The sequence below is a fragment of the Saccopteryx bilineata genome, chromosome 1 (assembly GCF_036850765.1).
Source record: "Saccopteryx bilineata isolate mSacBil1 chromosome 1, mSacBil1_pri_phased_curated, whole genome shotgun sequence".
NCBI classification, from domain to species: Eukaryota; Metazoa; Chordata; class Mammalia; order Chiroptera; family Emballonuridae; genus Saccopteryx; species Saccopteryx bilineata.
In genome coordinates, this window is record NC_089490.1 from 260,297,220 (window position 1) to 260,312,489 (window position 15,270).

Genomic DNA, 15,270 nt, shown 5'->3' on the forward strand with positions numbered 1-15,270 from the left:
TGTGAGGAATTGGCTGTAAGCTGACAGTCTGCCCCACCCCCCATCTCACGTGCCTGATTAGGTTGCAGAAGGCTGTTAAGCTGTGGTGCTGGATTGTTTACACTACCCTGTGTTCCCAGGAAAGACTAAAGGCAAGTTTCTTCAATCCTTTGTTTGGTGTAAAGTTAAGATGATATGTATGGTGGGGGTTTTAGATTGGTGATTAAACATAAGGAATTGTCTCTTGAAACCTTTTGGATTTCTATAAAAGAATAATATGTGGCAATATCTAAGAAAAGCTTTGAACCTTTTACTACAATTTTCAACATCCTATTTATGTGAATTAGGATTTTCTACCCTCAACACAATTAAGAGTAAAAAGAGAGAAATTCTTCAATGTATTGACGAGGAAATGAGAGTTTGCCTTTCAAATATATGCCCAAACATTGATGAAATCACTAGGACACATCAGGCTCATGTTTCTCATAAACACAAGAAAGAAAAAAACACATTTGCACCGGGACCTGATGAATTTACTAAATCTTACTAAGAATGTATCTCTCTATATAATAAAAAGATAACTTTTTTGTTTGTTTTTATTTTTAACCCTTTTTTACAAATTCTAAAATGCATAACTCAAAAAATGTAACATAAAAATGTTTTTAATGTCAGAATAAATTTAATTTGGTTGTATTTATTTTGTTTAATTACTGTAATAGCACGCTTGGATTTTATTTTTTTAATATTTGACTTAATTATTATAACATATTTCTCAGAAATTTGTATATAGTGCACCTACAATTATTTGTAGGATTTTAAATGTGCCCTGACTTCAAAAAGTTTGAGAACCACTGGCTTATCTTCTCTGTCTCCTAGTGAAGAAACAGAGAAGATAGCACCTGCAAACCAAGGAAGGGCACCTTGATTTTGGTCCTTTTGATATCAAAAATTGTGAAAAAGGAAAAATTTTAAAAACTTTTAAAAGTATTTCATTCCAAGTGGTAATGTTATATGTGACCCTACCTCATTGGTACTTTTCTATATTTCACTATTTTCTTTAATAGACATTTATTATTTTGAAATGAAATACTATTTTTTATTTTTGGGGGGAAGAGATGAAAAGCATCAACTTGTAGTTGTGTCACTTTAGTTGTTCACTGATTGCTTCTCATACATCCTTGATGGGGGTGCTCAAGGTAGGCCAGTGACCCTTTGCTCAAGCCAGCAACTTTGGGTTTCAAGCCAGTGACCATGGGTCATTTCGATGATTCCATGCTCAAGCTGGAGACTCAGCATTCAAGTTGGCAAGCCTGTGCTCAAGCTGGTGATCTTGGGGTTTTGAACCTGGGACCTTAGTGTTCCAAGTCAACCCTTTATCCACTGCACTACCACTGGTCAGGTGAAATGAAAACATTTTTTTTTAGTAGGATGTAATATTCACTAATTATAAGATGAGAAAACAGTACTAATTTTATTTATGAAATTGTGGGTTAAGATACTATACCAGTGGTCGGCAAACTCATTAGTCAACAGAGCCAAATATCAACAGTACAATGATTGAAATTTCTTTTGAGAGCCAATTTTTTTAAACTTAAACTATATAGGTGGGTACATTGTTATTAGTTTAATTAGGGTACTCCTAAGCTGGCCTTTGCTAAAAACTCAAGGGGCCAAAGAGTCACATGTGGCTCATGAGCCGCAGTTTGCCGATCACTGTGCTCTACCATAAATCAGTGGTACTCAAACTTTTTGAAGTCAAGGTGCACTCAAAATCCTGCAATTGTAGGCGCACTATATACAAATTTCTGAGAAATATGTTATAATAATTAAGTCAAATATTAAAGAAATAAAGTCCAAGCATGCTTTAATGGTAATTAAACAAAATAAATATGACAAAATTAAACTTATTCTGACATTAAAAACAATTTTGTTACATTTTTTGAGTTATGCTTTTTAGAATTCGTAAAAAGGGGTTAAAAAATAAAAAGACAAAAAAGTTATCTATATATATATATATATATATATATATATATATATATAGATATATTCTTAGTAAGATTAGTAAATTTGGCAGGTCCTGGCACGAATTTGTTAAGTTTTTTCTTTCTTGTGTTTATGAGAAACATGAGCCTGATGTGTTCTAGCAATTTCTTCAATGTTTGGGTATATGTTTGAAAGGCAAACTCTCATTTCCTCGTCAATACATTGAAGAATTCCTCTCTTTTTACTCTTAATTGTGTTGAAGGTAGAAAATCCTAATTCACATAAATAGGATGTTGAAAATTGTAGTAAAATGTTCAAAGCTTTTTTAGATATTGCCACATATTCTCTTATAGAAATCCAAAAGGCTTCAAGAGACAATTCCTTATGTTTAACCATCAATCCACAATCAGTGGATATAGCTGCCAGTTCTTCCTCTTCTGTTAATGTTAAACCAAAATCACTTGGAGCTTCCATGAATGGGTTTCTAATCCAATTGTATTGTTCAGTGTTAAGTGATGGAAAATGCTATAAATTAAATTCTGCCCATCAGCCTTCAAGTCCTATTTTATTTACACTTAACTTTTGCTCACTTCCAGAATCGGATTCTTCAATATCATGCTTCTTTTTGAGAAATCTATCCATTTTATTTGGGTGTATTTATCTAAAAATAATATAATGATGTGTTAATAATAAATATAATAATGATGTGTTAACAAAAAGAGCAGTATTTCCATAATGAAATGGTATAACAGAGTAACTGTTTATTTATTTTTACATCTGGGTACATGCTGTGAACCAGCACAGCTAGTAATTCCAGGTCCCGAGTGGGAATGGTGTGGAATTAAGAAAATATGGGGTTGAGAGGGCCCTGTAATTGCTGCTGGCAAGAACAAAGCATGCCCAAAAACCACATCTTGCTTTATTTATAGGGCAAAGTGAGCCATTAGCAAATCAATGAGATCTTTGATCATGTTTCCAAGGCAACCCAAGAATTTTACCAAGTGCAGAAAACCCCCACCATACATATCATCTTAACTTTACACTAAACAAAGGACAGAAGAAACTTGCCTTCAGTCTTTCTGGGGAACATGGGGGGTAGTGTAAACAATCCAGCACCACAGCTTAACAGCCTTTTGTAACCTAATCAGGCAAGTGAGGTGGGGGTTGGGCAGACTATCAGCTTACAGCCAATTCCCCACATCTCTGTCCCCCAAAAATCTAAACTCCAAAAACCCTGTTGGTTTTTTGGTCCCCAAAAGGCACATATTTCTCTGGAATACCATAGGGCGCACCTGGAAATCTTCTAGGGCACATCAGTGCGCCCTGGCGCACACTTTGAGAACTACTGCCATAAATATTGAAAATGCTAAGTTTTCATCAGTAGATCCTAATTGGTTTAATGATATGGCAAACCACAAACTAGAAGACATTCTATTTTTCTAACTCATACAAAAAACGATGAACTGCCTGTTTATATTCTCAAAGACTGTTTTTCTTGATTTAAAGGATTATAAATATTAAGCCTTTGCCTGTCTGTATGTGCTGCAAATATTTTCTCCTGGTCTAACTTTTATATTTTATATTTGTTATGGAATCTTTTACAAATGGACAATTTTCAATTGATCCAATCTGTAGATTTTTTTTTCCCCTCCCTTTTTGACTTCTGGTTTCACTTCTATCATATTAAGAAGGCTTTGCTTATCTCAGTGCTATTTTATTCTATTTTACTTTAGTGGTCCTGTAATTTTACCCTAATATTTAGTCTACTGAAAAAATATTTTTATATGGATTGGGATAGATACAGATAGATTTTCTTTTCCACCAGTGAACATGTTAATTAGGTCAACTCCTTCTTCCCCACTGATCTGAAATATCATCTTTGGTATATATTGAACATCATAAATTTCTGGGTCTGTATCTGACCTTTTTTGTGTGTGACAGAGACAGAAGGAAGGGAGAGAGATGAGAAGCATCAATTCCTTGTTGCGGCACCTTAGTTGTTCATTGATTGCTTTCTCATATATGCCTTGACCAGGGGCTATAGCAGACAGAGTAACCCCTTGCTCAAGCCAGCGACCTTAGGCTCAAGCTAGTGAGCCCTTCCTCAAACCAGATGAGCCTGCACTCAGGCCAGCGACCTCGGGGTTTTGAACCTGGGTCCTTGGTGTCCCAGTCTGATGCTCTATCCATTGTGCCACCACCTGGTCAGGCTGTTTCTGACTTTTAAAATCGGAATTTGTGTGTTTATTCCTGTGCAAGAACAAAACTATTAGTGTTGTTAGTTAATTTGGTAACTTTCTAATTAAAGGACCAGATCCTTTTAATTAATTAGTTAATTCTGTAAATTTATGCATTTTAAAATTTATTTTCAAACATTAACTCTTCCAAATAAGCTTCCAAGTAATACTGGATTATCTATCCTTCCCCAACAAAAAAGTCCAAATGAGCCTGACCAGGCGGTGGTGCAGTGGATAGAGCGTCGGACTGGGATGTAGAGGACCCGGGTTCGAGACCCCGAGGTCGCTAGCTTGAGTGCGGGCTCATCTGGTTTGAGGAAAAGCCCACCAGCTTGACCCCAAGGTCGCTGGCTCCAGCAAGGGGTTACTCGGTCTGCTGAAGGCCCGCGGTCAAGGCACATATGAGAAAGCAATCAATGAACAACTAAGGTGTTGCAACGCGCGATGAAAAACTAATGATTGATGCTTCTCATCTCTCTCCGTTCCTGTCTGTCTGTCCCTGTCTATCCCTCTCTCTGACTCACTCTCTGTCTCTGTAAAAAATAAATAAATAAATAAAAATTAAAAAAAAAAGTTAAAAAAAAAAAAGTCCAAATGAAAGGCAACCACAGTGGGATTTAAATGAAAAAAATTCAGCATCTTTACAATAGTTTCCCATCCCAGAAAATAACTCTCCATTTATGCAGTCCTTATTTTATGTCCTTTAATTAAAACTGTACTTTCTTCTTTCATATCTTGCACATTTCTTGTTAAGTCAACTTAATTTCAAATTCAGTTGAAAAGCTGTTTTAAAAGGAAAAAAAATAGTAAAGAAACTACACACAGTACCTTTTCTAAAGCAAGATGTAATTCTTTTTCATATTCTGGTGGCAGTCTCAGAAGCAGAACCTGACAGGCATCTTTAATCAGTGGAATAACACTGAGAAATATTAATATAGCAATAAAAAGAGAACAGAGGGGATCAGCAATGAACCACCCAAACTGCTCTATAAGAATTGTTGATACGATCACACCAATACTGCCAAGTGTGTCTGCCAAAACATGTAGAAATACACCTATAAGTAAAATATATAAAAACATTAAAAATTAAATCACATCAAATTTAGTTCTTTTATACATTCTATAAATATTATTGGGTACCTAACTATGCACCTGTCACTCTGCTAGGGGCTGGTACTAAAAAAAAAATGACTAAAATGTGGTCATTACTCTCAAGGAATTCAGTCTAGTAGAAAAAAAGTAAGGGTGTGGGCCATTACACCACAGTGTGGTTAGTTTTATGATGGTGTGGTTTATCTGGGAAGGCTTCCTAGAAATCATGTGAGCCAAGTCTTAACATTAACCAAAAACTTTTATTAAACATTCAGAATAAATCATTCAATAAAGTAAGTGATAACTACTTCCATTTTCTTTTACAATACAATAGAAATCTTTTTTTGTAGTGAAAATTCCTAATGGCATATTCAAGTGTTTCCCTTACAAATAACATTTATGCAACTGTCAGTACGGAAAGGACTGTATATGTAAAATAATTAACATTTATGAATAAATATGAGAATTTTCTACAGCAGATGACTTCAGACCTTTTTTTTAGCCACGTATGGTTTTTCCAAAATAAAATTGCACCAGAAGCCTAATATTTAATATATTGTAAATAAAGTGTCAATTTACAACATGGTTGAAAGGTAGGGCAATATTTGGCAAGAACTCACCCCTCATGTTAGCATTCATGCCTCTGGCTGCAGATCCGTGGCTGTGACCATGCCCATGGTCACTGTGTCCATGCATATGGTGTGAATGGCCGTGATCAGATGAGTGACAGCTTCCATGAGAAGATCCATGGCTATGGTTATGGGCATGGCTAAAGGCACAGATACCAATAAGGTTTACTATCAGTCCTCCAACTGAGACTGGCTAGCAAAAGAGAGAAAAGAAAAACCTTTAAATTTGTAATTTAAAAAATAAATTTGTTGCTTAAACGTTAGTATACAGCTATATTTGTTTTTCTGTTTACAGTTTAGAAAGTCTTCATAGTATAATCTCATTAGGTTCATAAGGAAATCCAAACTTAAAATTTTTTTTTTAGAGTATTTTAAAAATATCAAAGTGTTGACAAATAGAGGGATATTGAATTGCTTTAAGTGATTAAGAATATGTACTTGGCTCATGACTTATGAATAAATAAATGATGCTAATGTTTTCTTTTATTTAAATAAAGAGTTTGAAAATACTACTTAATAGAGCAAGTATATGCTATATCTGAAATCTTGTTTTATTACTAAATTTCAAGTTTATAAGGTAATGATTATAATTTACTAATGGATTCCAAATAAATATAGTCTACTGTGTCTTACAGTAAAATTTCCCGAAGTAAAAAAGGTACAATGACAAAGCAAGCATATAATAGTAATCTCTCATCTTTTTGAACAACAAAGTAAATGGAAGTATCTTGATTAAATGGTTCCAGAATAATACCCCAAAGGGTAAACAAGTTACTTACCCTTGATTATCCTCTTACAAAATGATTTTGAATAGTAGCTCAGGGTGTTATTTAATTTAGATATGTCTACAGTTTCTCCTTTAGAAAAATCCATTTGTTTTATAAAAAGAACATAAAAATAAGGGGGACAGATGGTTTTAATTAACTTTCTTTTCTTTTTTAATTACATGGGAGGCAGGGAGACAGAGGCAGACTCCCACTAGAGCCCCAACTGGGATCCACCCGGCAAGCCCTCTATGGGGCAATGCTCTGCCCATCTGGGGCTTGTTCTCATGCTTGGCAACTGAGCTATTTTAGCACCTGAGGTGAGGCCATGGAGCCATCCTCAGCACCTGGGGATGATGCTCTCCTGCTGAACCAACTGGCCAGGGCCTTAATTAATTTTCTTTTTCTTTTCTATTTTTTTTTTTTGTATTTTTCTGAAGCTGGAAACGGGGAGAGACAGTCAGACAGACTCCCGCATGAGCCTGACTGGGATCCATCTGGCATGCCCACTGGGGCGAAGCTCTGCCCACCAGGGGGCGATGCTCTGCCCCTCCGGGGCATCGCTCTGTCACGACCAGAGCCACTCTAGCGCCTGGGGCAGAGGCCAAGGAGTCATCCCCAGCGCCCGGGCCATCTTTGCTCCAATGGAGCCTCGCTGCGGGAGGGGAAGAGAGAGACAGAGAGGAAGGAGAGGGGGAGGGGTGGAAAAGCAGATGGGCGCCTCTCCTGTGTGCCCTGGCCGGGAATCGAACCTGGGACTTCTGCACACCAGGCTGACGCTCTACCACTGAGCCAACTGGCCAGGGCCTATCTCATATTTTAACTTCTAAAATATTAGAGAAAAGGATTAATTAGTTCTGAGAATCTGGAAAAATAAAAAGAAATTAAAAAAAATTTTTGCCTAATACCAGCGAGGCTCTGAGCACTGGAGGGTAGTATGTGTGTGTGTGGGGGGCAGCCTGCATTCCCAAAGGGACAGAGCTCAGAAGAGTATCTTCATGGCCCAGCGGTTCCTTCCGTCTTCCAAGGGCAGTGGAGGGAAGGGCAGCAGGGTGTTTATCAGGAAATGGTGTATTTGCTAAGGATACTACCAGGCTCCCAGAGCCCCAGCACAGAAAATTTTTTTTCCCCTAAGAGTCAGCAGTATAAATAACAAGATAGGAAATTATGTTGATTTAAATAAAAAATGAATTAAAACCTTCCTAGATCAGTAACTACAAATAGTTATACCTTAGCACAAAGAAAACTGTATGAGTACGAGCAGAAAGTCAAATAGAAAAATAAAGACTTACTGTTAACATGTGTGTGTCTAATTCCGGAGGATCAATTAATCTGGCCACTGACTCCATAAACACAAAAAAAGCTATTACCATTAGAAAAATTCCATTAATAAATCCAGAGAGAATTTCTATTCGGCCATACCTAAAAATGTAGAATATATTTTTAGAAAAGAAAAATGGCAAGTATTTTGAAAGTATAACATTACAAATGAGGAAACAAGTACAAATTTTCAACTTCATAAATACTAAGATTAGAAAATTACCAAGATTTTAATCATCATACTAGTACGTTCCAAGGCACTTTCTAGACACATATTTGTTTGTGGGGAGAGACAGCCAGACAGACTCCCGCATGCACCCGACGGGGATCCACCAGGCACGCCCACCAGGGGCAACGCTCTGCCCACCAGGGGGCGATGCTCTGCCCCTCCGGGGCATCGCTCTGCTGGACCAGAGCCACTCTAGCGCCTGGGGCAGAGGCCAAGGAGCCATCCCCAGCGCCCGGGCCATCTTCGCTCCAATGGAGCCTTGGCTGCGGGAGGGGAAGAGAGACAGAGAGGAAGGAGGGGGGGGGTGGAGAAGCAAATGGGCCCTTCTCCTATGTGCCCTGGCCGGAAATCGAACCCGGGTCCCCCGCACGCCAGGCTGACGCTCTACCACTGAGCCAACCGGCCAGGGCCTTGTTTGTTGAAATTTTATGTGCCGTATGTCCCCATGTATAAGATGCTCCCATGTATAAGATACACCTTAATTTTAGGGCCCAAAATTTAAAAAGAAATGTATTACATAGTTACTGAACTCAAGTTTTTTTTAATTAATTAATTAATTTTATTTATTTATTCAACTTTTTAGAAAGGAGAGAGAAAGAAAAGAGAGAGGAGAGACAGAGAGAGAGAAGGGGGGGAGGAACTGGAAGCATCAACTCCCATATGTGCCTTGACCAGGCAAGCCCAGGGTTTCGAACCGGCGACCTCAGCATTTCCAGGTCGACGCTTTTAACCACTGCGCCACCACAGGTCAGGCGACTCAAGTTTTATTCATTATAAAGTTCATATAACTCCTCATCACTGTCTTCAATGAATGCAAAAACAAGCACGAAAAAGCAGGAAATGCAAGTAAAAAGATCTACAACCATTGTATAAGATATACTGTACTTAGTTTTTAGACCCTAAATTTTTCGAAAAAGGGGCATCTTACACATGGGGACATAGAGTATTTATGAATATATAAAAATATCCCCTCTTTTACACAAAGCCTTTCCTAATTTCTTAGCAAGAAGTTATTTCTCTCTCAAGCCCTTCATGTGCTCTGTATCTCTGTCACAGCACAGAGGTTATGCTGTACACAAAAATCATTTGTATTTTTGGCTCACTGATCTTTCAAAATATAAACAGTTGAAAATAAGAGCTGAATTTATTATTTAGAGTAGGTCTTATCAAAAACCCTGTACAAATAGAGGATTCTAATATTTGTTGAACTGAATTATTCATTTAATGACAGGATATTTCATGCATAGCCCCTTGATTTTTAAATACTCTAAGAGCACAGATGTGAATGATCATGTACATTTCATTGTCTCAAAGAAACATGTTGAGCAGAGCTTAATATCTGAGATAGAGAGTGAGAGTCAGAGAGAGAGAGACAGATAGGGACAGACAGACAGGAAGGGAGAGAGATGAGAAGCATCAATTTTTCGTTGTGGCTCCTTACTTGTTCATTAATTGCTTTCTCATATGTGCCTTGACCCAGGGGGTGAAGGGCCTCCAGCTGAGCCAGTGATCCCTTGCTCAAGCCAGTGACCTTTAGGCTCAGGCCAGCGACCATGGGATCACAGACGTGTCTATGATCCCATGCTCAAGCCAGCAAACTTGTGCTTAAGCTGATGAGCCTGTGCTCAAGCCAGCGATCTTGGGGTTTCTAACCTGTGTCCTCTGCATCCCTGGCCAACACTCTATCCACTGCACCACAGCCTGGTCAGGCAAAGAGCTTAATAATTAACTGAAATTTACTCTCTGTCTATAAAAGGGATTTCAGAGAATATAATTTTGAGCTACTGCCAATCAGTATTTATTAAATGTTTGGTTTTCTCTTATCTAGTTAAAAGAAAAAACAACTGAAAATTATTTGTATTAAGCATAATAAGGTTTTATTATCTAAGGTGGAATTTCCACATAAGACTTTTTCACTGTGCTACATCACCTTGATAGTCAGTATACCTACCCATAGGAGAAAATCCGAGTTGCTTTCCATCTACTCATCAGGGCAGCAAAAAGTCCCATGACCAAAGCAGAGCAGTCAAAGAGCATGTGAAATCCATCTGAGATCAGACCCAGACTGTTGGTCAACACGCCGTAGAATAATTCCACAAAGGTAAAAAGCTACAATATGTTAAAAAAAATAAGGAAGTGTGTTGGGAAATACTGTTTCAAGAAAAACTGACCAGAATTTTAGTCATGAGGATTTTAACCCAATTAATTCAAATTATAACCTTAATTGTACCCAAACCATACTTAAAGATATAACTGCCTCTTTAACTGGCACATCTACTAAAACTGCATTTCATATAAATTGTAAGAAACTAGGCTAATCAGATATGTCCATCTCATAATTATTTAAAAGGAGACAGTTTTATTTATATATCTGTAGAACTCAATAAACTAAGCCATACCATGTTAGCAATCTGGTCTGTAGTGAGATCCTACAAGGAGTAGATAAAATCTTTCAAAACCACTATATGTATTGATATGAAATACCATAGTAGACCGACATTTCCAAAATGCCTCAAAGATTGTTTGCTTAATTAGTCTGAATATGATCCTGTAATCTTTCTACTACTTAGAGAAATTGTAATTTTAGTCCAGTTGTAGTTACCGGAAATATGAAAATTACTAAAATTACACCAGAGTTGTCAGAATTAAAAGATTAAGCTTTTAAGATATGGTACTAATATTTAAAAATCTTACCAGATTCAAACACAAGAAGTAAAAGATCTGCCTAGAGTCATTCTCCTCAAGTATCTGTTTTAGTGATTCCTTAATAAACTTAGGGATGGATTGGGAGCTGTGCTGAAAAGCATCACCCATGAAGTTATAAAGAGGTGTTCCTTCAGGAGAATATCCAATTAGGGTACCTTTCTTTCCTTTCTTAGAGGGAGATGATAAGATGTTAGCAGCTAAAGGAAGAGGGAAAAAAAAAGGATATCATAGAAGTTTAAAAGTTTAAGCTACCAACACAGTATCAGTAAGCACTAAATGCAAGAAATAAATACTTTCCCAAATTAAGTAAATGACGTAAACATCAGAATCCATAAGAAGAAATTTGCTGAGAAAAGTGCTTACACAAAATGAAGAATATAGCGCTCACTACCACTCCTCCAGACAGGACGTGTTCAGTGCTGTCCTGGTGTGCTGCTTTGTTCATAGCCCGAAGCTGGTCTGTTATTGGATGTGTCCAAAAATTTCCAAAAAGTAGAGCACTAATAAAAATGGGGAAGGATCCATAGCGGGCACATTTGGAAACATCCATTTTGACTGAACAAATGGACTCAACATAGAAATCCAGGATCGTGACAAAAAAGATAACCGTTGTGAAAGGCATAATGAGAGAAAACCAAGACTCGACTTTACTCTAGAAATTAAAAAAAAATTTTTGTCACTATTATACAGGTATAAAGTTCACATCGTTTAAGATGTTTAAGATAATCCCTTTACGTATAAATAGTCCCATGATTCAATATGATTTGTAAAATGCCAAAATAAAAAATTGATAAAATATTGGTACATTTCCTCAACAGTCCTCAAAATATTATTTGTTTATTTTTTTACAGAGACAGAGAGTGAGTCAGAGAGAGGGATAGACAGGGACAGACAGGAGTGGAGAGAGATGAGAAGCATCAATCAGTTTTTCGTTGCACATTGCGACACGTTAGTTGTTCATTGATTGCTTTCTCATATGTGCCTTGACCACGGGTCTTCAGCAGACCGAGTAACCCCTTCCTGGAGCCAGCGACCTTGGGTCCAAGCTGCTGAGCTTTTTGCTCTAACCAGATGAGCCCGCGCTCAAGCTGGCGACCTCGGGGTCTCGAACCTGGGTCCTCTGCATCCCAGTCCAACGCTCTATCCACTGCGCCACCACCTGGTCAGGCCTCAAAATATTATTAAAAAACCCATTATTGTTTGATAATTTTAGAAACACTATGTGACCCATAATCCTTGTGCCTAACACATATTAGGTATTAAATTGTTTCAACTGATTCCTTTGGGCCATTGGCATAGGAGGGATATATAAATGTAATGGTACTTGATTTGATTTTTCTATAAACAAAAAATTAACTAAAAAAAATAATGATAATTTAAGCCACTTTTAACCTCAAATTGAAATAAAATACAATGTTCTGAACTAAAATTTATAAGTAATAGCAATTGATTTTACTTATTAACAATAAATTCTTGATCTTACCTCAGTTGTCACAGAAAGAACAATGACCCATGGACATAAAAGAAGCACAGAAACAAGATGGGATAAAGCTTGAAGACGTTTGGCTCCACCAACATCTACAGAGAGCTTTCTGGAAGCTGTATGAAAACCAACTTTGCAACACAAAGCCAGTACTAGCAACAACACTCCACCCTATGAATAAAATTAGGTAAGTCTCATTAGAAATATACACAGTCAAAAAGAAAAAAAAAGAGTAATAAACATAGTCCAACATTTAATCCTTAAATATATAATATTTGAAGAAATGAACTAGTATATTTTTCCATATCCCAAATTTCTGAACTACTTAAATGGCAAGTAGTATTGTAAATTATTGATAACTAATTTTAAATGCACTTTTAAAGTTACAGTTGCTGTAACTTTTCATAATCTTTTGATCACATTAGCAAGAAAAGAAAAGAACATACCTTGTGATCTGCTACACCTAAGAAGGCAATGGCTGTGTAAAGCATGTGAGTTAGAGCACTGTCATGATGTCCTTCAGCTAAGTGAGGTGCAGTAAAGGAAAAAATTACAAAACTCACTGAACTCTGAAGTCCTCCTGGAATTTTTGGTACATTATTTTAGGTTGACTACAGACTAGTCTGGGTGCCCCAAACCTGACTACTTTCAATAAAGTTCTCCTTAAAAGAAAACATGGCCCTGGCCAGATGGCGCAGTGGATAAAGTATCATCCTGGAGCGCCAGAGGTCCCAGGTTTGACTCCTAAGTCAGGGCACATAGGAGAAGCCATCAATGAGTACACAACGAAATGAAACAAGTTGATGCTTCTCTTCCCCTCCCCTCCCCTTCCTTTTTCTCTCAAATCAATGGAAAAATTAAAAAAATATAATTTAAAATTTAATTTTGGGATATGATTTATAAATTGGATGGGTTGTATTCCTTTTGTTGTCTCCAAAACAATTATAATAGTATTTAAAATGTAGTTGTTAAATTTTAGTATTTAACCTTCAAAAGACATATCCATGCCTACTATGAGTAGGACAAAGGGGCAAAGACAAGGACCCTCCTTGGACCACTCCTATCCAATGGAATTAAGGTTGCTCTTTAGAATGACATTTAAAACTAGTCCTATATCTTTTTCTAAGTCATTGATCATTTTACTCCACAAAGCAAGTAAAAAACAAATGACGGTGTGTGTGTGTGCTTTTTGGGGGTGGGGTGGGGATAGATATATGACAAGCAATCTGGAGTTTTAAAGTCATGGCACCCTCTTTAACTGTAACAAAATAAACTGATATTAGATAACTAAGAAGTTTTTATGCAGTGAGTATTTATAACCAGAAAAATCTGGTTCTGATGTTCTGAGTTCTGCTAAATGGAGTTGGCAAAGAAAGATGTATGGATAAAAATGAACACATATTTGACTTGAAAGTTGGGGTTACATAAGAGTGGGAGTTGAGTTGAAAACAATCATTTAGAGCAGGGGTCCCCAAACTACGGCCCGCGGGCCGCATGCGGCCCCCTGAGGCCATTTATCCGGCCCCCACCGCATTTCTGGAAGAAGCACCTCTTTCATTGGTGGTCATTGAGAGGAGCACTTTGACCATCTCATTAGCCAAAAGCAAACCCATAGTTCCCATTGAAATACTGGTCAGTTTGTTGATTTAAATTTACTTGTTCTTTATTTTAAATATTGTATTTGTTCCCGTTTTGTTTTTTTACTTTAAAATAAGATATGTGCAGTGTGCATAGGGATTTGTTCATAGTTTTTTTTATAGTCTGGCCCTCCAACGGTCTGAGGGACAGTGAACTGGCCCCCTGTGTAAAAAGTTTGGGGACCCCTGATTTTGAGCAAGAAAATGAATACCAAATTAAAAATTTGAACATTTTTTTTTCTGGCAAGAAGATGCCAAATGTTTTTCATTTAATCTCAAAAGAGTTTATATTTAATAATTGCAAATGACATCTAAGACAACCATTTTAATTGTTAAATGACAAAGGAGCAAATGGATTGATTTTGTTGAGCGGCAAATAATTTTTTTTTTAACATGAGGACAATCTATATTTACTGTCCCTAAATTTATTTATTTATTTCTCTCTCTTTCTTTCTTTCGTTGACAGATAGAGTCAGAGAGAACAGATAGGGACAGACAGACAGGAAGGGAGAGAGATGAGAAGCATCAGGTCTTCGTTGTGTCACCTTAGCTATTCAATGATTGCTTTCTCATATGTGCCTGACTGGGGGCTACAGCAGTGAGTGACCACTTGCTCAAGCCAGCGACCTTGGGCTCAAGCCAGTGACCTTGGGCTTCAAGCCAGCGACCTTTGGGCTCAAGCCAGCATTCATGGGGTCATTTATATGATCCAATACTCAAGCCAGTGACCCTGCACTCAAGCCAGTGAGCCCGTGCTCAAGCCAGTGACCTTAGGTTTGGAACCTGGGTCCTCAACGTCCCAGTCCGATGCTCTATCCACTGTGCCACTGCCTGGTCAGGCCTGTCCCTAAATTTCTGACAGTTTAATTCAGTCACCCTATTTCCCATTCTTCCAGTCTATTATTTTTCTAGAAGACTAAATAACTCGGATCCATTGTAAAAGGATACGGTGTTCAGCCATTTTAGCCATGAGATCATCATTGTCGAAAAGCAAGAGGCAGATCACAGCAATAATGAAAAAAGCAGCCCCCCTTGTCTGAAAATGAAGAGAATAATCTAAAAATGGCTTTTTCAAGAGTTGATTTTTAAGACCACAATAATACAAATGCTATAGAAAACGTTTTGCAAATAAACATTTAAGGTAAAATAACATCTATTAGAGTCCATATACAATATACCAGGGGTAGTCAACCGTCCACTTTTTATACCTA

At 37.4% G+C, this 15,270-nt stretch overlaps 1 protein-coding gene across 1 annotated transcript in view; it reads right to left on the reverse strand.

Moving 5' to 3' along the window:
- Positions 1-15,270, reverse strand: part of SLC30A5 (solute carrier family 30 member 5) — a 39,004-nt gene that overhangs the window by 5,093 nt on the left and 18,641 nt on the right. Inside the window, exons 6-14 of the mRNA XM_066241981.1 lie at positions 15,008-15,095; positions 12,869-12,945; positions 12,423-12,593; positions 11,303-11,591; positions 10,928-11,136; positions 10,185-10,342; positions 7,977-8,106; positions 5,912-6,113; positions 5,028-5,254 (exon numbers count right to left, since the gene is read on the reverse strand). Coding sequence (XP_066098078.1) covers positions 5,028-5,254; positions 5,912-6,113; positions 7,977-8,106; positions 10,185-10,342; positions 10,928-11,136; positions 11,303-11,591; positions 12,423-12,593; positions 12,869-12,945; positions 15,008-15,095 — 1,551 coding nt within the window. The remainder of the gene's footprint in view (positions 1-5,027; positions 5,255-5,911; positions 6,114-7,976; positions 8,107-10,184; positions 10,343-10,927; positions 11,137-11,302; positions 11,592-12,422; positions 12,594-12,868; positions 12,946-15,007; positions 15,096-15,270) is intronic.